A 22,776-nucleotide genomic window follows, 5' to 3' on the forward strand; every position below is an offset into this window, starting at 1 on the left:
ATTAAATATTACATAAAAAACTCATTACTAACGACATGTTATTAAAGACACTTTTCATATATTTACTAGAATTATACTCCATAAAAACAGTTCATACCGTATTGAGTATAGAAAAATTAAAAGAAAATGACAAAAAAGGCTTAAAGACTAAGGTATTTATTATCGTTAAATTTGTGACTAAGAATACAAATTGAACTAAAATTTAAAAAGTAATAAGCTTTCACTAGAAATTGTGCAAAACAGACTCCAGGTTCTAAGAGTAGAAGTAGTAGAAGTAGAATAGTAGTAGAAGTAGAATTCAAAAGGAGTTGATGCTCACTCGATACTATTTTACTATGATATATATCCATAGATGCCTGCATATTTGTGCAGATGACAGCCGTCAAAGATATTAGCCGTGAATTCCAAATATATTACCACCATAACATTAATTGAAAAACAGAAAATACAAAAGCCACAACACTGATAAACCTTCTTACAATGTCGATACAAACATTTTACTGCCATAGTCCGAGTACAAACTACTTTCGTTTCATTTTCACGTACCATAAGAAAGAGTGTTAGTTAACAAGCAACATTTAAAAAACCTTTCTGGATAATAAAATTAAACATCTCTATAAAATTTACCTGAAACAAGCTATCGAAATTCCAAATGGAATTTACTGAAGCCATAGTGTCCAGTCCAAACCCGAGAACAGATAAATTTACGTAATTACCCTCAAAATAATCCAATTCATATGCTATTTGCCAGGTTAAAAATTTCAGGAAACTAGTATTAAGATTATTACTTATATCGGAATACTAAGGATTAGTAAAACACACTCGTATTAATGTAGGAATAATTCTTAAAATAATCTTAGGAAGGGATTGAATTTAAATTAACCTAAAAGTTGCTTTTCATAGAACTTACTACAAGTCAGAAATATAATGACACCACGAATAAATAATATTAAAATCCCAATTAAAGTTTTTGTCAATAGCTTGATCTGTAAATTACTCGACAAATAAACCCCTATACTTATTCTCTTGGTACATTAAGTAGCATATCTTCAACTGGAATTAAGAAAGAGAGGAATTAAGAGTATGAGTTCAGAGTAGCATTGGATACAGTTGAATAAATTGGAATTTCAATTAATATTTTGTAAGTTAACATTTCATATTGACAGTTATCTGTATAAAATATTAGAGAGGTGCAACTATAATAACTTGATTGAAAAAATATAGAGTATTCCAGAAGCCACTATCTTCCAAGAGGTAAAAAAAAATTCATCAGTCCTTTGTGGTATCGGAGATCGAAGAAATGATGTGAATTGGTATTATTGACCAAAAAGTTTTCTATCATTGTAAATTCTCTCTTGTGTGATAGGTCTGCCTAATATATTTAACTAGTGTATAAAACAATGGTAAAAACTTCTGTATCAGAACTTATAATAGAACTTATCATGAATGTAAATGAACAGTAATTTTTTGCTGTTTACAAACAATTCTTTAATTCAATCTTTTTAATCAATATTAAAAAATCTGTCAAAATTATGCCAATGGGAACTTCGTGAGCTGATTTATAAAAAGACGAGACAGATGTTTCTGTCTAACTCCTAAGTAAAGATATTTTTCATTTTGGAATAGGAATTTAGCTAAAATTCACAGGCTTTCATGAAATACCTTATTCATGACAGAAGTACCTCATAGTATTTATTCCTATATCTCATACCTCTTATTGTACCTTTCTCTCATAGTAATTTCAAATGAATTGATTTATTAACTATCAAATTTATCTATGGTGTTATTAAATTCAAAAAAATTGAAAATTTGCTTATATATAATATTAATATATATACATCACATATGATATGTTGATACAATATAGTTTTTATGTTTCTTAACGATGGAAAAATTTAAATTTGTGTGCTCGTATACATTATTTTCTACTGTTCTTAAAAATACATATATTTTATTTTCTCAAAAACATTAATTTTATTTCACTATATTATAATATGTCAATCTTTTAACATTAAGAATACAAGTCAAAACTATGCTTATAAGTAAACCTTCAAAGCGAATACGTTCATTTGTGGACATGTTCAAACATAATCATATATTTAATCTGTGTTATTTCAATCATATTGCCTATGGTGGTGTAACAAATTTGTTGTCAACGTTGACTTGTAGTCTTTCCTCCCCCTCCCCTTTGCCATTTCATCAAATCATCAGATTTTAGCTCATATCTGAGTTAACACATCGGCTTAGCAAACGCTTAGCCCATTTAATTTAGTACCACTTTCTTTTCTAAATTATTTTATCATTTACTTTTATTATTTATAATTTTTTTACACATCCAAGTGCACTTTAAATTATCTACTGGTAAGTCTGAAAACACTTATAATATCATAAAGTGCCACATGCTAATATCCCGCAATAAAATATAATTGCTATTGTCTTGTGTCGTTTCAGAGCGTTCACAATTTCGTCTCTGAGGCCTTTGGTCTCGGCCATTGGCCAAAAAATCAAGAAAAAATTACGAAAGAATTATATGAAATATTTATATTTTTACACTATTTCACAATATTATTGGCGAAATAATATCGTTTGCTGCAATGTCTCAGTGGAATAATTCTTACTCCTACAATAATCAGTACCACACACCTAATAATTGGAATGGGGACTATAACAACCAATATCAGGCATACTATCCAAACGCTCAATATAATGCGAACCAATATGTAAGCTTCGATGAATTTTTATCCCAAATGCACATTTCCAACCCTCAAACAAACCCATATAATACTCAATATCCAAACTATCCCAATAGTCAGTATGCACAGTTACCTAATTATCAAAATGATTCACCCAACCAAAACTCTCAAGCTGTGTATAATTATGAAACTAGTTCAAGCAATTATAATTACAACAATGAAACATACCAGGGGAATACAGAAGAACAGATTCAGCAAACATCAATAGATCAACAATTACCAAGAGAAGTTGTGAAATCCAAACTCATGCCCACTGCCACTGAGTTTGTCCCTAAGCAATCTAGCACTAGTAATAAAGAACAACATTCAAGCAATACAAATAGAAATGCAGGTGATAGTAACAATTCCAAGCCATCAGGTTCAACAAACTGGAGAGAAAGACCGCAGAACTCAAAGAATTCTTTTACTTCAGAATCTAGCAACTTTTACCAAAAAAATGTGAAACCTCAAGAATTAAATAACCGCCATAACAAATATGATTCAAATACCGCAATCAAGATAATCAAAATACCAATGGTGAAAGTAGTGGCCAAAATTCTGCAAACCCTGTGCACAAAGATCGTCCAAGTGATGCTAATAATCGCAAAGGCAAATCTAAGAGCAGACCCTTTGAAAACAACCAAAATTCGGAACCTAGTTTCCGCAACCAATATAACCAAGGCTACAACAACCAGTCAAAACCTAAAAACCGTACTTACAATGGCTGTAATCATGAATCTAACCACAACGAAGATATAAACGATATCAGTTCAGCATCCGAATTACCTGAAAATTCTAACAGTGACGAAGGGGGCCAATCAAAAAGTAATTCTAAGTTTAAAAGCAAAGACTCTGACCCAAGTCGGACTTTTATAACAGTGGAATGCCAAAAGAAAGCCAAGATGTAAGAAATGGTAGAAGTGAAGGGTCAGGAAGGAATCGTAGGTGGATAGGAAGTCAAAGGTTAAAAGGTGCGGAAAGAGATATTTATGAGGATGAACACTATGCAAAGTCTTATTTCCATGCCAAAGAAGAAAGAAATAGGGATAATCTATCAAGTCCGGCCAAAGGGAAGAGTAAAAACTTGTCTAACCCGGGAGGTAATTGTTTTCACCCGAACAACTCAAAATCTTTTTTGAATTTCCTGTAATTTATAACCTTTAATTTGCAGCTAACATAGATATGACACAACGTGAGCGCTTAAGCGACCAACTAGACAGGGGAACCCTTGAGTGTCTTGTATGCTGCGAGAGAGTTAAACAAACTGATCCAGTATGGTATTGCGGTAACTGTTATCATGTATTGCATCTCCGCTGTATAAGGAAATGGGCTATAAGTAGCATGATTGGTAAGTACACTTATTATTAACAAAAAATATACTCTTAAGAATAAATTTAAAAAGAAATCTCTTTTAATTCTTACATTTATAGCTGACTTAATAAAAAAGTTTAATTGAATTGTTTCTTTTCTAATAAATTGTTAATAAATATAAAGTATGTGATTGATGTTATATCTTTTACAAATATTTTAGATGACCAAACACCTTTTTATTTATCTATGGTCAACCACAGATAATAAATAATATTAATCTAAGTGTAGGTACCATATTCATGTATAAAAGAATTTATAATATTCCTTGTTTATTTACAGAAACAAAATGGCGATGTCCAGCATGTCAAAATGTGAATCAAGACATACCAACCGAGTATAGATGTATGTGTGGTGCGGTCAGGAATCCAGAATACCAGAGGGGATCAAGCGGTGCTCATACATGTGGCAAGTCATGTAAGAGGATGAGGCTCTGCCCTCATCCATGCACACTATTGTGCCACCCTGGACCATGCCCTCCGTGCCAGGCCACTATAAGCAAGTGAGTGTTACATTTATTATACAGAACAATAGGAAACATTCAATCTTATTTAAAAACATCTATATAGAGTACTGATAGCAAAAAAATTACTATTATTTTTTATTTCTATTGTTGAATTCAAGGTAATTGAGTACATCACATTTCACTGCTTCATTTTAAATGTATATGTAGAAAAAGTTTTAAATCTGATACCAAATATTATCTATCTTTGTTATGGAACAATAAACATAAAAGTGATTTCTTTATAATAATAATATTAACTATCTATATGTTTAAGTGTGTATAATCTGTGCAGGCAATGCGGCTGTGGGGCGGAGACGCGTTCAGTGCTATGTAGTAGTAAATTACCGCAAGTCTGTGGAAGAGTGTGTAATAAAAAATTAGAATGTGGGGTTCATTCATGCACTAAACAGTGCCATGAAGAACAGTGCGACCCCTGCGAGGAAATTGTCACACAAGGTAAACATTATATTTTTGATAAAAGCAACCTTTTTTCATTACTTATAGTAAGTTTTACATTGACTTAACTTTAACTAAGCGTCAAATCTTCGAGATTTAAGCCATCAGACTAAACAAAAAACAACTTCAACCTCCAAAAGAAGTCGAATAACAACTTTCAAAGTAGGAAGAGTTCGTTCTTAAAGAGTATTATGACTCGAGATAAGGTCCTCCGAAAAAATGTTTAATCTATAGCGTTTGCGCCGCCTTAAATATTAGGAAACCAATTAAGATTCCTAATCAAGACTCCTGACAAGATAACAATTTGATAGCAGTCGCGACTTCTATCTCGTTTCATACTGTACTAATCTATTTCTCTGTATTTCTACCCTCACATACATACACTGATGATACATAATATATATATTTGTCGCATGTTTCCAGTGTGTCACTGCCCCGCGGCCAAGTCTCGCTCCGTGGCGTGCACGTCACACACGGACCGCACCAGCTGGTCCTGCGGCGAGCAGTGCGGGCGTGTGTTGTCATGCGGAGCGCACGTGTGTCGCGCGACCTGCCACGCCCCGCCCTGCCCTGCGTGTCCCCTCACACCCGACAACGTACCGGCCTGTCCGTGTGGCAAGACTAGGTATAACTTGCATATTAAAAACGTCTTTCCATCTCTTGTTATTGACAGATTTTGATGACATTTTCCAACAATGTAGTTGAGTGTTCGGAATAAGATGTAAAATATTCATGTTATATTATGAAGAAAAATTACAATAACGTTCTATTTTGCATGAAGTCCAGAATATTGACAATAGATGGCGTTGCCTTATAATTACCATATCAAACTTTTTAAACACATTATTTTCTCTTTGAATCCACTTTTAAAATCAACGCAGGCGAAGTCACGAACTGAGCTTGTTATATATCGATATAAGAAAAGTTTATGGTATGTTTCGTGAAGTAAATGGCTTATATACAATTATATCAAATTTAAGTATAAAGTCGTTAAAACAATGCAAAGAATATCGTTTGTACGTATATATGTGTATTGACTATAAGAATATGAGTATAGTCATTGTAACCTGATCTTATTTCAGGATCAATAAAGATCAGCGCAAGACTTGCGTGGACCCCATACCGCTCTGTGGCAACATTTGTGCTAAGCCTCTACCGTGCGGGCCGGCGGGCGACAAGCATATATGTAAAGAGAGCTGTCACGAAGGTTTGGAAATCATTCGACATATTTAATATACAACTAATATCACCTCTTGTGTGCTGAAATATTACTTGCTGGCTTATAAATAAAAAATTCTCGTAACTGTAAGGTTAGGTTAGTTTAACTATGACTGACGGACGAATTTGATGTTATTATCCTATGAATAAATAAATATAAAATTGTATAATAATAAACACCAATACAACTGTATTATAATATAAATATGTGATTAATGTAATCGTGTTTACATACAGGTGGTTGCCGCGTCTGTCCCGACACAACTCTGCTGCAGTGCCGTTGCGGTCACTCGAGCCAAGAGGTGCCGTGTGCTGATCTGCCGCAGATGATCAACAACGTATTGTGTCAGAGAAAATGTAACAAGGTAACAAGGAAATTAAACCTTTTTGAGTTTAAAATAGAAATATGTCAGTAATATTATCTCTTGACAATAAGAAATCCCACTAATATTATTAATATATATATATATATATATGTATATGTAAATCTGAATATGTATGACGTGTGCATTCTATTGTTCTTTGACATATTAAACTGAACAGATTTATTTTTTAACACTGTCTCGAAGGTAACGCGGACGAAATCGCTTAGGAAAACTAGTATTGTATAAGCCTGTCTATGTGCTTATATATTAAATGTGTCCTTACAGAAGTTGTCATGCGGCCGTCACCGCTGTCATACCCGGTGCTGTGACTCTGCCACTCATCGCTGCGCCGTCGTCTGCGGCCGTTCTCTCTCATGTCAGCTCCACAGATGTGAGGAGTTCTGTCACACTGGACACTGCGCGCCCTGTCCGAGAGTCAGTGAGTACAGACAGATATACACAAAATATATGCTGACACGACTTTTATGTATATGTATATGTATATACAGTGCACCGTGTACAAGTAGATACAAAAAATTGTTGTAAATTTAATAATAATATGCAATCTTGTTCAAATGAAAGCACAAGCATCATAGTCCTTCGTTGGGTAGGGTGAGGGACTTTTATAAGATAGTTATATCAACTGTCTTCATATAAATAAAAATCAAGTTTATGGCATGATAGCTTTATTGGCAAAGAAACGAAAGATATTCTGTAATTTTGTGAGCTCGAGCCCCGCGTGGTGAATATCACATTCCTTATTATTTATTATAATTTGAATTCCACGAATAACTTTGTTTTAATTTTTAGTTATTGATTTAACAAGTTCATCATTGTATATCATTAAAGGTTTCGACGAGCTCCATTGTGAGTGTGGCGCGGAGGTGCTGATGCCGCCGGTCCGCTGCGGCACCAAACCACCCGCCTGCAGCGCCCCCTGCCGCAGGAGCAGACCCTGCGGTCACCCGCCGCACCACTCGTGCCACTCCGGCGATTGCCCGCCATGCGTCGTGCTTACAACTAAAATGTGTTACGGAAAACATGAAGTGAGTCATCGCTAATGTAGTGACGTCTTTTGATTTTATACTGTGCAGAGGCTGGACTTAAATTAATAATAATTATCAGGAACGGAAAACAATACCGTGTTCTCAAGAAGAATTCTCCTGCGGCCTGCCGTGCGGGAAACCTCTTCCTTGCGGTAAACACACTTGTATCAAAATATGTCACAAGGGATCTTGTGATATAAGCACGTGAGTTAAATCTATAAAATACAAACTTTAACTAGACTGAACGACAAATATAATTCGTTTCATTTTGGATGCACACATACCACACTAGTCTAGCCTGGAATTAAAATCATTGGAATAGGCGATGACTGTTAGTTCTTCCATAGGCACGCTTTCTATAATTAATTTTCAGTGTGTCTGTCAATTCTCTATCCCCAAAACACAAAAAGAGATGAATTTATAAGACTACGTTTTCGTTCCGACTCCTAAAATAAAAATCAATCTAATAGTATACCTCAATATATGTACAGATGTAGTCAACCCTGCACATCCAAACGGCCGAGTTGTGGTCACCCGTGTGCTGCGAGGTGTCACTCTAGCGGCGGGGGCTCCTGTCCCAGTGCGGCGCCCTGTCGCCGGCCAGTACGAGCCACCTGCCAGTGTGGACGAAAACAAACAGAGCGATCTTGCTGCGATAACGCCAGGGACTATGCCAAGTTAGTATGACAATACTCTTACGGCAGGTTTCAAACTAAGTACGGAGAGTCTTCAGTTTGTCATTTACGACAGTTCAACATAGGTGTTTATTATCATCTATATCATCCTTTCTTAAACTGTGCAAAATCACCCTGAACATAAAATTCGATTTTAAAAACGATACATTTCTAATAATTGTTTATTTTATAGGATGATGAGTACCCTAGCGGCAACGAAAATGCAAGAGGGTGGCACTGTGGATATATCAGATGTTCAACGACCCGGATCAATGCTCAAAACGTAATATAGTCTTACTAATATTATGTCATGTTTATTATATATGCCACTATTTGTGAGGATATATGGATGTTTGTTACTCTTTCACTTAAAAATTACTTAGCAGATTTTGATGAAACTTTCAAGTCATATAGTCATAGTTTGGACATCAGAGTATGATCTAGATTTTAGAGTATTATTTATCCAAGAATTCTGTTTATTGTCCACGGAATCACGCCAAAATAAATCTATTATGTATAAAACCATGTGACGCCGACTGTAGATGTCGCTGCCTGTTGGTTACCATATGTACGGTTTTGACACATTTATACATTTCTCTTTAATCCCAGTTCCGAAATTAATGAATGAAGTCGCAGCAAAAAACCAGTATTAAATATAAATAAGATGAAAACAAAGTAATGTCAATACAGATTGGAGTGTGACGAGGAGTGCTTCGTAGAGGCTCGGAGCCGTCGCCTGGCTTTGGCACTTCAGCTGCGAAATCCTGACGTATCGGCCAAGCTCGCGCCTCGATATAGCGATCATCTACGAACAACGGCCGCCAGGGAACCAACCTTCGCACAACAAATACACGACAAGCTGACGGAACTCGTACAATTAGCCAAAAAGGTGATATGACATTATAACTATACATTCGATTAACAGCGACCAGAACCCTATACAGTACACACAGACTTTAAAATAGACTTTTGTTTGTTAGATAAGTTGTTGACCATTACAGGAATAAATCCAGATCGGTCCTGCCGTTTTGAATATATACCTGAACATACAGACAGACGATAAGATAGAGCAATACATATATATATATATATATATATATATATATATATATTATTTTATCCTACATTTTATATATGTCGGTATAGGCAGATTGATGATAATTATTAAAACTATCCACTACATATCCATGAATCTAGTTGAGACAATGTCTTTCTTTACTTTTAACGTTAAAATCTTATTTATTTATTTTCAGTCCAAACAGAAGACGAGAGCACATTCATTCCCATCTATGAACCGCCAAAAGCGTCAGTTCATCCACGAGCTGTGCGAACATTTCGGATGCGAAAGTGTTGCGTATGACGCTGAACCTAACAGAAACGTCGTTGCTACAGCCGACAAGGAAAAGGTACTGAGTAATATAATATATATAAGATCTGAGACATTTAGTATATATTTCCTTCACTAACACTACGTAAACATCTAATAGATATTTGTATATTATTTTACTAATCAACTAGCTAAAGATATATATGTAATCTTGTGAAGAAAAATATTTACCTTATAAAAAAAAAAATCATAATTATTTCACCAGTCATCAATTTAATTTCGTTTGATATATAATGAATTAACTATGACGGAATCAATCTCAGGCTCTTGGCTAATATTATTTGTGAGCTACACAACTTATAAGCACTGCAATTACCTTATAAAATCTATATAGCATTATTAAATTAAAATAAAAAATATTCTTGAACACATAACTTAATTTTTCCTTATAAATAATAACATGAGTGGAATAAAATACTAATTTTAAATTATCCACAGTCTTGGCTGCCGGCTATGAGTGTACTGGAGGTGTTATCCCGAGAGGCTGGTAAGAGACGTGTACCCGGGCCGGTACTACGAGCGCCCGCCGCCGCCCTACCACCAACAAAGGAAATACCATCCACCACCTCAAAGTGAGATTACACAAAAATTTTATTTAAATTCATTGATGCTTTTTGTAATCACATGTTATATTTTAGCGAAAATTTATCTAAAACATTGATTATCACATTGTCAGTGTTTAATACTATACAGTCGCTTCAAAAGTGATCATAAGGTCGCATAAAGAATGTAATAATATAATTGGTGCAGTAAATTCTTTTTTTATAGAATTATAGAGTTGAAGTTTTAATTGCTATACTATATATCTAGGTCCTCATCGGGTGGCTGGGCAACGCTCACATCTACTAACGCGTGGGCGGCCCGCAGTCAGCCCAAGAAGGAAGAAACCAAAATTGACTATTTCGATAACCCTCCAGAGTAAAACTAGATAGAGCGAAACATTGTATTGTAGTTAGTCAATATATTACCCAATTTGTTTAATAATTTAATCTAAACAATTATATAGAATAAAAACAACAACATAAAAATGTTCAGCTATAACAAGACTTACTGGAACGCTCACAGGACAGTAAAATTTTGATTAGGCTAAATTTATGGTCTTAATTTTATATATAACCTTGAAAGACAGAGTATTGATCCGAGTTACTATTATGTACAACTCTGTTTTTCAAAAAGTATATTGATTGTTGTTGATATCAAATCCAATTTTGTTGAGGTCGCTAGTGTCTCTGTAAATGTATAGTTATATGAATTGACCCGGTGACTGCAATAGGTACTGGAATAGTAACATATTTTGTATATTTATTTATATTATTTGTTATTAAATCAGTTTTCAGAGGTTATGTTTCAATATATTAAATTGCAGGATGTTAAAGATTTGTGCAGGTCTTTAAAGATTTGTCCACTCATTTATTCTCTTATGCTTGATATACAGAAAAATATATATATATATATATATAAATATATATATATATATATATATATATATATATATATTTATAACACTGCTTAATTTTAAAGATTATTGGCATTTATATCTTTTTGCAAAATTAAATCTTGAAGTTTTTTATTATCTTATTAAATTTTGTTTTTTTTTTTACTATAAAGTGTTGAGTTAAAATTATTGTGATTTTAATTAATTACGAACTCTTGTCATATCGCCTTTGTGTTTATAACATAAAAAATAGGAAATGGAACTTGTGTTACCTCAATACTGTCCCTCTCTTATAATATTTGGATGTTTTGTAATATTTTATAAATATTGTATTTTTAAAGAATTCATGTGTTCAGCTCAAACTAGCTAATATAGAATTCTTATAATATTGTTATAAGACATAATAAATTAGATCTAGAGAAATTAAATGCGTTTTATTTTCTTTTATCATCTAAACTTAACGACCCGATTTTTTTGTAAAATTAATTTTGTCGAGCGAGTTTTGTAAATAATAAATTTCAAATGATTAATTGTCACCCAAGTATATATATAATACCTAACTTTTAAAACTCTCTTATTTATTCGGTAATATCACATGATGTCGTCTTTATGCAACAGCAATTATTATCTCTATATAAAATTACGTTATAAAGATATACTAAATGTAAATTTAATTATACAATAATTGTAAATATGTCTCACATTGATGAAAAATTAAACATTCACTATTGTAATTCTGGAATTTTGATGGTATTTGTACGAAAAGTTACTTGGGTTCGAAGTTATAGAAAAATGCTTAAAATTAATCTATTAATAGTAAACTTTATTAAAAATATATATAAAAAAATTAAAGAAATAAATAATATCAAAAGTAATATTTCGAGGATGTATCGTCCACATCTTCCAATAAAATTTCCATGTCTCTTGCGACCTGTTGTATACGATCAACGATAATTTCCAAGTCATGACAATAACAAAATCTCTTATCGGAATCTGTGTTCAATCTACAACTGCCGCCAATTTTTGTTTCGTGTATGTCAAAACTCTGCCACGGCTCACTAGCTCCACGACATTTGCGTTCATTAATTGTGTTACTGAATGCATACTTCGAATGACTTTTATATTCTGAATTGTATTTTTTGTTATAATTCCTTTTCAACCATGGACCATCGTAGCAATACTGGAAAAAACATATTTTTTTTATAATATTCTTTTTATGGAATATTTGAAATATTTTGATCTATGTACCAACCTTACAGTTCTTAGGAGTCTTGAGAGGCTTTCGTTTATTTTTTTTGTGTTCATAGCAGTTTAAGGCTTTCGTCGGTGTGGTCAGATGGAGAGTGTTGCAGTCACTGCTAGCGAACTTTATCGGAGAGACGTAAGACTGGAAATAATTACCTAAAATTAAGTTATTTTAATTAAAAGTGCAAAAAAAGTTTGACCAGACAAAGAACGCTTTTTTGTAAAAAAAAAATTTACATTTTAGAGAAATTTAAATATATTTGGAAGCTGTTTCACATCTTTTGCTTTGGTGAATTCGCTATACATAATCCCTACTAAGTACAACGACTTCATGGGCTTATTGTTATATTAATGTGCGTTACAAATACATTATTTCTATTATACACATATGCCTCGTGTAAACCATACTAACACATTTTGTCAACGCTTCTACGAAGAAAATCGCACGCAAGAACAGCTGTCACTAATTGAAAGCTGAAATGGCAGTAGCAGTTTCCTGTAACAATGCATACATGTGGATATCATTCAAGGAAATATATTACTCTCTCAAAATGAATAATGTCGACAAAGGTGCGGCAGCATACAGCCTGAAGAATACAGAAAAAAAACTTTTTACCTTTACAGAATTTAACTGTAAAATTATCTCGTTCTGCCATTATTATTAGGTATCACGTATAAGATGCAACAGTCTAAAAATTTTACGTAGCAGTAAACTTATTACCGTGATTTAATTGCGACGTGTTGTAAGCAAACAGTACCAATTTGGACCAAATCGACAATAAAGATTCTATGCTATTTTTTGATTTCTCTTTTACATTTTTATTGACGTCTTTGATATCCGCAACTTCACTATTTCCTCGAGACAATAGATCTTCGTCATTAAGCTTCGTAAATTTTTCCAAACACTCTACATTTTCTTTCACAGTTTCCAGTTGCAGGTTAATATTTTGAGCGATGTTCTTTTTAACAATTTCTAATTCCTTTTTAACATCTTGAGGGTAATTAGATGTAACATTATCCACCACACTCAATACGCTGTCGGAGCAACTTAAGTCTTCTTTATTTATATTTTCATCATATTTGCTCGTTTTCGAACCGTCGCAGCTACAGATGTCTTTTAGTTCGACATCCTCGTGAAGTTCACAGACACTATCGAACAGATTGTCATCGCTCACACTGTCATTTCTGAGTATATTATCTTTGTTTGTTCTAAATTCGCTCCGACATAGTTCGTTGCTGTCGCACAATCTCCTGCGTGCACGTCTTTCCTTTAGTTCTTGGCGCAGTAAATTATTTTGATAGGATTTGCTTTTTAACAAACATGCAGCATCTATCTGATTCCTTTCTAATGACTTATACTGTTCGTATAAATACCATGAACGTACTCGGTTACACTTTTTGCTTATTGAGTCCTTTTCTGCAAAATATTAAATAAATAAATTAATAAAAAATATAGGAATACACTATATATTCGAATAGCAATAGTAGAACGAAATACATACCATGGGTATCTAATAAATCCATGTAAATTTTAATAACAGTTTACCAAAATAATTTTATTACTTGATTATTTTATATTCAAAATCTACGTAAATTGTTTTTGAGGTGTCAAAATCATTTATTTCTTGGCAGTTTCATAAACCTTGGTTTAATGTGAATTATTTTAAATCTAGAATAATACATCCATGTCATTTTTCTTCACTTGTAATCAGAAACAATAGCAATATTTTATCTGTCCTTTTTTAAAACAACCTATTTGGTAGAGATAGGAGAGCAAATAGATTTCACCTGAAAACTGAACTTGAACTAAAAAATCCCGGTTCTATATATATCACTACAGCTGCAGATTCATAGGTTATTTAGTTTTTTTAACAATTTTTTTTGAGGATAAGGATCCTCAACTTCAGATCCTTTTCTACTAAGATAAGAGTTATCTACAGATGGAAGGCCGAAGAAAAAACAAAAGACCACTTTAAACTGTTTTTTAACTGCGTTTATTATTGTTTATTTTACAGTCGGTCTTACAATTAAAACTTTTTGTACGGTCGATGTAAGCTTGCACAGCAAACCAGTTACTGGAGTTAAATTAATGAATTTATGATTGCCGGCAGAAATCTTTATCAAGTATCTTATCCGCGTACGTGTTTTTTTCACCCGCCCTAGACATTTTACAAAAACTGAATTTTATTCAGTTTGAAAAAAAATGTTATGAGATTTTCTTGTGCTTCTTTCGATCTAAATTCTACCTTTTCGTAAATAATATTTCCTGGAATGGTCACGGAAAAGGTATTCAGTTTATCAGTCGAAGTTATAACAAAAAAGCAAAAAAATGTAAAAAATATTTTATTACTATTAAACAGTTGCGCTAAATTAGTACCTTAATCGCATTTGGAACATTCATTGTGTGTCTTCCTAAATGGAACAGTAAGACAATGATATAACATTGTTAGAAAAACAAATCTTGATAAAATTATATTTTAACGATTCTTAATATCAATAGAAGAATATGGCGCCGCCAGCTGGCTGCCTACTGTATCCAGGGTTGGTTTGAGAGGAGTGCACGCCTGAATTCATTAACTTAACGCTAAACGGCGACTTGCGTTCCGTTATCCCTCCGCGTTTCATCGGATGGCCCTATGACATATGAATTTTATATAATATTTCATAAATATTAACAAAAAACTTGCACTAATTTATATCCGGTAGATATAATTAATACTAATTAACTTTAGGACATAAAAATATAAGAAGATGTTAATGATGACACAAAAAAAAAATAAGACGATAATAATAATAGTGACTACGTCCAACAACATAAATACTTAAATAGTTTATTGGGAATTTTACCATTGGTATGAGAGTCGAAGGCAGTTTATCATTGGTGTTTCTTAACCGTCGCCATGTTTGGCAACCAATTGTTTCCGGTTGCAAATATAAGTCCTCTTTGTCTGCAAAGCGCTCCGTTGAATGGTTGTAGGTGGATGTCAAGATTACATCCAAGTTGTCATCAGGCAAACTGTTATACAGACGTAATTAAATAAAAAATATTTCCTTGTTACATACTAATTTTGTTCCTTAAACCGTGTTTAAGGATTGTATAACATCTATTTTTGTTTATTTTTATGGGAAAGCATATGAAACATTAATTGTAATCCTCCCCGGTGACGCTGACAAAGCCAATAGAATTAACACCAGTAGTCAAGTCGAAAAAAAAAACCAATTGTAACTCATTTTTGTCTGTATGAAATTAATATAGCCCTACAAACAAACATTGATAATTTAAACTAACAAAAATGGGTGATAAAAACTCAATTTCCGAACACTTGCTAATGTGTGATGAGAAAATAATCTCGAGCCTGTAGGAACACCATGTTTTTCAGTAGTAGAAAGAACTATGTTTTTTTTTAATTCTCCTTCTTTCCTTAAGTCCGGCAACAATTTCTTATTTCTCACTTGTTTTATTTCTGCCATTTGAATTTGGTTTACGTAGGATAACGCGATTGATTTAGATAAAATTTAAGAATAATTTTAAATTGTGACTGCCAATTCTGTCATAAAAAATGAAGTAACCATAGCAACAATGCATTTCTCGAAATAATACTTAAACTGAAAAAGTTATTTATCTTTTATCATTATAAATACGAAATAGTCTAAACTATCTTTTATCTTTATAAATACGAAATAGTCTAAACTATCTTTTATCATTATAAATGCCTAAACTGAAAAAAATCCTAAATATGGTTAGAATTAATATTTAAAAGCCTAATATGTACTAAAACTTATTTTTTCTTAATTTTATTTTTTAGGTTTCTACTTCTAATTTTTATACACAGAATACGTTATTAACTCTTAATGTTATGTTAGTGCTATGCTTTTATTAGATCGCATTTCTGCTTCATGTTCCAAAATATGTACAATACATATATTTTTTTTTACATACACCAGATTAGGTTGAGAGAAATAATATTTAAAAAATATATATTTTAATATTAAAATTATCAATATTAAAGACTGAAATTCCCCTACATTCTCACTAAACTCATTTAATTGTATAGTCTGTGCAGCTAGCTTGCTTTCGAAACGCTTGCATTCCAATTTTTATCTTTATGTGATCGTTCACTCGATGATATAGACGCTTCTAGTTACGAGTTCTCTGTCGAATCCGCCATTTTGTTTTGTAACTTATAGTTTCCTGTGGAGGTTAAAGAATTGTAGGTTTATTTTGTGTTATTAAGGAAAAAAAGACAGCAAAATGAGTTACGGAAGACCACCGCCGCGAATAGACGGCATGGTTTCTCTTAAAGTGGACAATCTAACATATAGGACTACACCAGATGATTTACGTCGCGTTTTCGAAAGGTGTGGTGATGTCGGCGATATTTATATTCCAAGAGACAGATATACACGTGAAAGCAGAGGGTTTGCTTTTGTCAGGTTTGTTACTTTTTGTTATTTCCGTTTTGTGAATAAGTTTTTAGTCAAATAGTTTTAAATCGTGTCGTGGTATTTTTAGGTTCTTCGAAAGGCGCGATGCCGAGGAAGCACTAGATTCATTAGACGGAAGAATGTTAGACGGCAGAGAATTGCGAGTTCAAATGGCCAGATATGGTAGACCATCTTCACCATACAGAAGCCGCTACGACCGTCGTCGGAGGTAATTTTATTTTTTGTTCTTAGATTATTACGAATTAACACGCCAAGTTTAGTCTTAAGCTAATAAAGATTCTTACAGAGGCGGCAGACGCAGTTTATGCTTCACAGTTAATTGTGAGATGTTTGTCTACAGTAATTTACATATGTGTGTGATGATGTTTCTTTTAGCCACTCGCGTTCACGGTCTCGTTCACGTCGTCGCTCCAGGTCCCGGTCCCGCCGCCGCTCGTACTCTCGCAGCCGGTCCCGCTCGCGCTCCCGATCCCGCAGTCGCTCGGACTCCAAGAGCTCCCGCGGCAAGTCCCGCAGTCGCAGCCGCAGCCGCTCTCGTTCAAGACATTGAAGTGTGCTGAGTAAGATACATTTATTCATTTAGTATTAATTTCTACGAAGTGTTAAAAAATGGTAATAATCATGAATAACTATCATAGTTTTTAATTGCTAAAGTATTGTTTTCTCTTCTGTGCAGGTTTAAAGTATCTTGTAAGCTGAAGTGCTGCACTTCAAACAAATGGCAGCCTAGGCTAAGGTACTAGAATACTCTATAACTTTAAGAACTTAAATTGACATAGTGGCAAACTCTGCAACAAAATTAGTCTATAAGATAAAAATTTATTGTAATGTTTGTAATTTTCATTATTTTTCTTACCATGTAATAGTTTTTTTTTGTGTGTTAACATTTGTCTTAACTCAGTTGTCCAATCCATAACAGTGTAATTAGTAATTATTACCAAAAAAAAAATGTAAATTTTATACCTACTTGCTTAATGTTTAAATTTGAAAAGGTAATTTTAAATATCACATTTGTTCAAAAACTATATATTATTTTAATTTTGCTTGACTTTATTTATATAATGTATTAATATGTAATTAATCCACACTTGATGATGCTGTTATGGTTTTAAGATGTTATTGCAGGTATATACAAAGTATATTATATCTGAAGATCATGTTCCTCAAATTGGGTTAAAATTTGGGATTAATAGGACTACTCGACGATATGTGGTAATTTCCCCCCTGAGTCCGACTAAATATTTTGTTGTAATAAAAACTTACTTAACAAAACATTAATATGTAGGATTTATTTGAAGAACAAATTTAGTACAGTTAAGGTAAATGTAACTTGAAAGCTACATTAATTCAAATAGAATAGAGGAATAATCGGTGTTAACATAATACGTTGTCTAGAGAGATTACAAAATTAATGTTAATGTTGGTATGCTCAGGGCATGGAGTATGCAGAGCGAGGCGTTTGCGGGGAGGGGGGTTTTGCTGTTTGCTGACAACTGCTGAATTGCTGTTGTTGCTGAGCATAAGTTATGAGTAAACTTTTATATTTATTGACACAAGACTGGTGTAGCCTAGGCCCAAGAGAATGGTACCAGTTTAATTTTCTATGTGTACTTGCCCGTGCAGGGGTTTATTAAAAAATTATTAATGAGTATTATTTTGGAATTAGAGTGAATTAAACAATAGTGTTATGTTAGTATAGTGGAAGTAAGTAGTCTTGCTGAGTGGATTAATATATGGATTTGTTCGGCAGGCCGGTGCTGCTCGCTGGCCTGTTTGCTGTGGCAGTTTCCTGTGCTGATTGGTGTGATTTGCAGATACGTGCGTCTAGGTTAACTTGTAATTGCAGGACTCCCCCCTGATATTCACTAGAATAAGAAGTAAATAAAACACCGCTATATCATTCTGTTTAAAGGGAAGGTTTTCTGTTCTGAAACGTCTTGATATAGTTTATTCCACAAAAAACGTAAACCTTGTCTTTAAATCTTTTACGTCAAGCAAGCAGTCAAGGGCGCTATGGACAACGAGCATGGTTTAGTAACTTCGGTTTATTATTCGTAATAAACATAACATCAATTTTTTTTTTTATTTGCCTAAAGTCGAATCCTTCAATCCTATATTCCTTTTTATTATTTTTCTTTATAAAACTATTATTATTATATTTATATTATTTTTCTTAAAAAACAAACATTAATTGTGCGCAAACATCCTGATCCTGAATATTCGGAATATTCTTAAAACATAATTGGTTCAAACTCGATGTTCACAATCACAAGTCACTTCCCCACCTTATATGGGTATCAAACAGAATCATGATATTACGTGATAGAATTTAAGGAATATGTTGTATCTTTAATCAGGCTAACAAAGCTAAATATATAGCAAATATTGCAAGAACATACTTAAGGTGTAAACATATTTAACAAATTCGGTTTAGATTTCTTTGTTAATAACACATATAAAGCCGAAATTTTTAAGGCACTTAAAGTTATACAATCACCTATGAAAACGTTAAAAAGGTCAAGTAGGATTTTTAGTTCTATGAATAAAGGCTTTAAAAACCCTGGTTTTCCTAAAATGTTACATTAAGTCCAGATTATTTAGAAGACAAAACAAAACTCGATAAATAAAATACCTTGTGAACAACAACCAACAGAATAAAGAACAATAATTTGGATTTTGGGTGAAACAGAGGCCAATCTTACAGTTTAGTTATATTTTTACCAAGTAAATTAATGACATTTATATCGGCTATAACTAGAACTACAAAAACATTTAGATTATAGGAATAAGTAAAGGTAAACATAATTGAAGAACGAAGTATTGAATAAAAACACAAGAAAGAAATTATCTAAATCCAATTGACAAAAAAATAATTGTAAAATTTAAATAATGGGTCTCAGTATCTTCTCAATGAAAATATTTTACCCAGTAGTAAAAAGAAATAATAAATTATGACTGGAGAAATTTCAGTTAAATTCTTTAAATAAGACTCTCATACGTTATGAGTGCATGTTTTTTGTTTGGTTGGTTGTTTTAAATGTGGCTTTCATCCATGCAAAGACGTGCCCAGTATATTGTGTTGTTTGAAATTTTTGACAAATGTGTCAATTGTCATATGAGGATTGTCAATTGTCAGTGCCAAATCAACGTGCTCCTGTAACAGAACCGATTCTATTTAAATTTTTTAAATTAAATTATTTACGACTGATCTGAGCGAATATGTCAACTTCTTTCTTTTTAAAAGGGAAATCCAGAAAATTACATAAAAGAAAAGGAGAAAAAATCACAAAGAAAAGAATAAAAAAACCAAATGATCCTAACCTAGAAAATGGTGGCGAATCTTCGGATAGCGATTTAGATCTAAAGAAATTTTCTGATGTAGAAGATTCAGAAAGTGATCACGAAACAGCTGAACAGAAGAAACTGCGGATAGCCAAAACATACCTTGAAGAAATAGAAAAAGAAGAAGCTAAGCGTGCAGAGCTTAAAGAATTGGACACTGCTGTTGACAAGCGATTACTGAAAGACTATTTAGAACAGAAAGGTAAACTACGAATAGAAGTAGCTGATAATTATATCTGTCCCACTGAAGACGATATAAGAATTATCCGTGCGAAAGAACATCGCCTTTCCCTGACGTGTGTCTGTATCAGTAATGATGCCCAGTTCGCTATCACGGGTTGCAAAAGCGGAAGTATTATTAAATGGGGAATAAAAGAGAAAAGAAAACTTGGTACACTGACATTTAAAACACATTCCAATTTTCTTAAAGGTAGTATTTTATCAGCAGCTTTAACATCAGACTCTAAATTTCTAGCAACATCGGACTCATCACCTGATATACAAATCTGGGATCCACAGACATTAAAACATATTCATACATTCAAAGGTCACAAGGACTCTGTTATAGGACTTGTTTTCAGAAAGAGCACACATACGTTATACTCGGCTAGTAAGGACAGATCTGTTAAAGTGTGGTCTTTAGATGAAATGGCCTATGTTGAAACACTATTTGGACATCAGTCTCCAATTACATCAATTGATGCGTTAACTAGAGAAAGGGCAATAACATCGGGGGGAAGAGATACATCTGTACGTATATGGAAAATTGTTGAAGAATCGCAACTCATTTTTAATGGGCCAGAAGGTAGTCTTGATGTTGTTAAACTATTAGATGAGGAACATTTTGTGTCCGGCAGTGATAATGGATCACTTTGTTTATGGAGTGCTTTAAAGAAAAAGCCCTTATGTACTGTACCAGAAGCACATGGTCAAGAGAATAATGTACCTCGTTGGATTGTCAGCTTAGCCACACTTCTGAATTCTGACGTATTTGCATCTGGCTCCTATGACAATAATGTTAGATTGTGGAAAGTTAGTAATTCATATAGAAATATTGTGCCTCTATTTAGTTTAAGTATAAGTGGTTTCATTAATTCTATGCAATTTACTAGTGATGGCACCCAGTTATATGTTGCTGTCGGACAGGAACACAAGATTGGCAGATGGTTTAAAGATGGCAGTGCAAAGAATGGTTTAGTCATTGTTAACTTTTTATTGAAGTCATGATTTTTAAATAAATCAATTATATTTTTACAACAAAATCTTTCTTTACTATTGACCTTGGTGGGAGTGATAGGTATTGGAATGAATATGTACTAAAAAAAAAACATCTGAATTAATAAAAAATAATTATTATTTACCTTTTTATTATACTACAAAGTTTAAAAAAATAATTATCAGTAATAAAATGTTTGTGTACTTATGTTTTAAGTAATTATATTCCCTTATAGGTATATGTATATCAACCGACTATTGTACTCGCTCCTCGAAGTTGAAGGTAGCCAGCTGTTATATCCATGGGTAAACTCCTGACTGTAGCAAACTCTTCGGCATTGCTATAGAAAAGTTTGGAATGTCTGTCTATATAGGGTGCTGGAAGACCAGATATATCAGAATATTTCTTTGTGGGTTTAAAAGTGGGTGGAGCATTAATTGAATAGTCTGCAAAAGAAACATTATTAGATAAAACAACATTTAAATTATTTAACTTAGCAATTACCAAGCCAGCTTCATTAAGTTAATTTAAAGAATAGCTAAAATTTTTACATATCTTGTCAGTGATAGAAAGTTACAACGGGAGAAAAATTCGAAGGAATGGCACCTGCTAACCTCCACTAGAGTGTGTAGATAGGTTAAGCTGTAAAGCCAGTCTGTATTTGTGGATTGAAAATCTGAACTCAATATTATATAAGAGTTGTTTAATACGTTAGAAATTAAACTTATTATAAATTTGCATATTCAACTTACACAAAACAGCTTCTTCAGGCCAAGGTAGTGTTCGTTCGGTAGTTAATATTTGCTTTAGCGATCTCCACATGCGTTTTTTGCAACCACTTTTTACGATAAATTTATTTTCTACTTTAAAGCGATGTGTTTTTTCTAATTCACTGCTCATTTCTAGTTGTTTTTTTGCGAAGCATATGAGAAAAAATCATTAAGAGAATAATTTATAATGAATGGTTATAATAAATACTTATTTCATTTCAATTAGTCAAATATTTAATATAGTAAACACTAATAATCTAGTATCATATTGGTTGACAAATATTTATAAATATGACTTTGACGGATAATTTAAAATAACCTACCTCTTGATTTTATTTATGACTGTGATAAATATGAATTTGTTTTAGAAATTATACTTTTAAAAAAGTTATTGAAAAAAAATTGTTGCAATTATTTAAATTATAATACATTAATTAAAAACGGTAAAGTTGACTAACATAACCTTTAAAAACTTAGACTATTAAATCTGTATTTCAAAATTAAAAGAGAATTTTATGTTTCTCTAAATATAACATTTTATTGTCATAGAGATGTTCTTTAACAATTAATT

General features: G+C 32.8%; 5 protein-coding genes across 12 annotated transcripts; 3 read left to right on the plus strand and 2 right to left on the minus strand.

The window, feature by feature from the left end:
- The first annotated feature begins 2,168 nt into the window (after positions 1-2,168).
- On the plus strand, positions 2,169-11,206 carry LOC116771637 (protein shuttle craft). Its single transcript, XM_032663530.2, is given in 19 exon segments — positions 2,169-2,361; positions 2,452-3,240; positions 3,243-3,596; positions 3,599-3,832; positions 3,904-4,080; positions 4,383-4,602; positions 4,898-5,061; positions 5,485-5,686; positions 6,144-6,268; positions 6,517-6,644; positions 6,930-7,083; positions 7,494-7,690; positions 7,770-7,894; positions 8,182-8,367; positions 8,558-8,647; positions 9,055-9,253; positions 9,618-9,770; positions 10,190-10,323; positions 10,562-11,206. Coding segments are annotated over 18 exon segments (3,600 nt in total). The 5' UTR covers positions 2,169-2,361; positions 2,452-2,594; the 3' UTR covers positions 10,674-11,206.
- A 782-nt stretch (positions 11,207-11,988) lies between these two features.
- LOC116776876 (cilia- and flagella-associated protein 276) lies at positions 11,989-16,004 on the minus strand. 5 transcript variants are annotated; one of them, XR_004353964.2, is made up of 8 exons: positions 15,721-16,004; positions 15,279-15,447; positions 14,809-15,065; positions 13,934-14,100; positions 13,153-13,848; positions 12,844-12,927; positions 12,439-12,573; positions 11,989-12,366 (listed from the first exon to the last, which is right to left on the minus strand). XR_004353964.2 is itself a non-coding variant. In XM_061521431.1 (6 exons), the coding sequence occupies exons 2-6, from the start codon at positions 13,953-13,955 to the stop codon at positions 12,052-12,054; spliced, it is 1,266 nt and encodes a 421-aa protein (XP_061377415.1). In that variant the 5' UTR covers positions 13,956-14,100; positions 14,809-14,824; the 3' UTR covers positions 11,989-12,051. The 5 variants fall into 5 exon arrangements, 2 of the variants coding, with proteins under 2 accessions (XP_061377415.1, XP_032526057.1); XR_009752631.1 differs by lacking the exons at positions 15,279-15,447; positions 15,721-16,004 and having other exon boundaries at positions 14,809-14,824; XM_061521431.1 differs by lacking the exons at positions 15,279-15,447; positions 15,721-16,004 and having other exon boundaries at positions 12,439-12,587; positions 14,809-14,824.
- Positions 16,005-16,520: 516 nt separating this feature from the next.
- Positions 16,521-18,950, plus strand: LOC133318709 (serine/arginine-rich splicing factor 2-like). Of its 4 annotated transcripts, none has more exons than XR_009752633.1 (5): positions 16,521-16,865; positions 16,945-17,085; positions 17,292-17,437; positions 17,554-17,613; positions 18,311-18,950. XR_009752633.1 is itself a non-coding variant. In XM_061521433.1 (4 exons), exons 1-3 carry the CDS (start codon positions 16,684-16,686, stop codon positions 17,425-17,427), a joined length of 459 nt encoding a protein of 152 aa, XP_061377417.1. In that variant the 5' UTR covers positions 16,521-16,683; the 3' UTR covers positions 17,428-17,437; positions 17,554-18,950. The 4 variants fall into 4 exon arrangements, 2 of the variants coding, with proteins under 2 accessions (XP_061377417.1, XP_061377416.1); XR_004353695.2 differs by having other exon boundaries at positions 16,522-16,865; positions 17,253-17,437; XM_061521433.1 differs by having other exon boundaries at positions 17,554-18,950.
- A 1,064-nt stretch (positions 18,951-20,014) lies between these two features.
- Positions 20,015-21,575, plus strand: LOC116775042 (U3 small nucleolar RNA-interacting protein 2). Its single transcript, XM_032667837.2, has one exon. The coding sequence runs from the start codon at positions 20,097-20,099 to the stop codon at positions 21,444-21,446; it is 1,350 nt and encodes a 449-aa protein (XP_032523728.2). The 5' UTR covers positions 20,015-20,096; the 3' UTR covers positions 21,447-21,575.
- LOC116775052 (INO80 complex subunit C) lies at positions 21,556-22,486 on the minus strand. Its single transcript, XM_032667849.2, has 2 exons — positions 22,188-22,486; positions 21,556-21,881 (listed from the first exon to the last, which is right to left on the minus strand). The coding sequence occupies exons 1-2, from the start codon at positions 22,333-22,335 to the stop codon at positions 21,682-21,684; spliced, it is 348 nt and encodes a 115-aa protein (XP_032523740.1). The 5' UTR covers positions 22,336-22,486; the 3' UTR covers positions 21,556-21,681.
- Between the last annotated feature and the right edge of the window lie 290 nt (positions 22,487-22,776).

Source organism: Danaus plexippus, chromosome 8, assembly GCF_018135715.1.
Source record: "Danaus plexippus chromosome 8, MEX_DaPlex, whole genome shotgun sequence".
NCBI lineage: Eukaryota > Metazoa > Arthropoda > Insecta > Lepidoptera > Nymphalidae > Danaus > Danaus plexippus.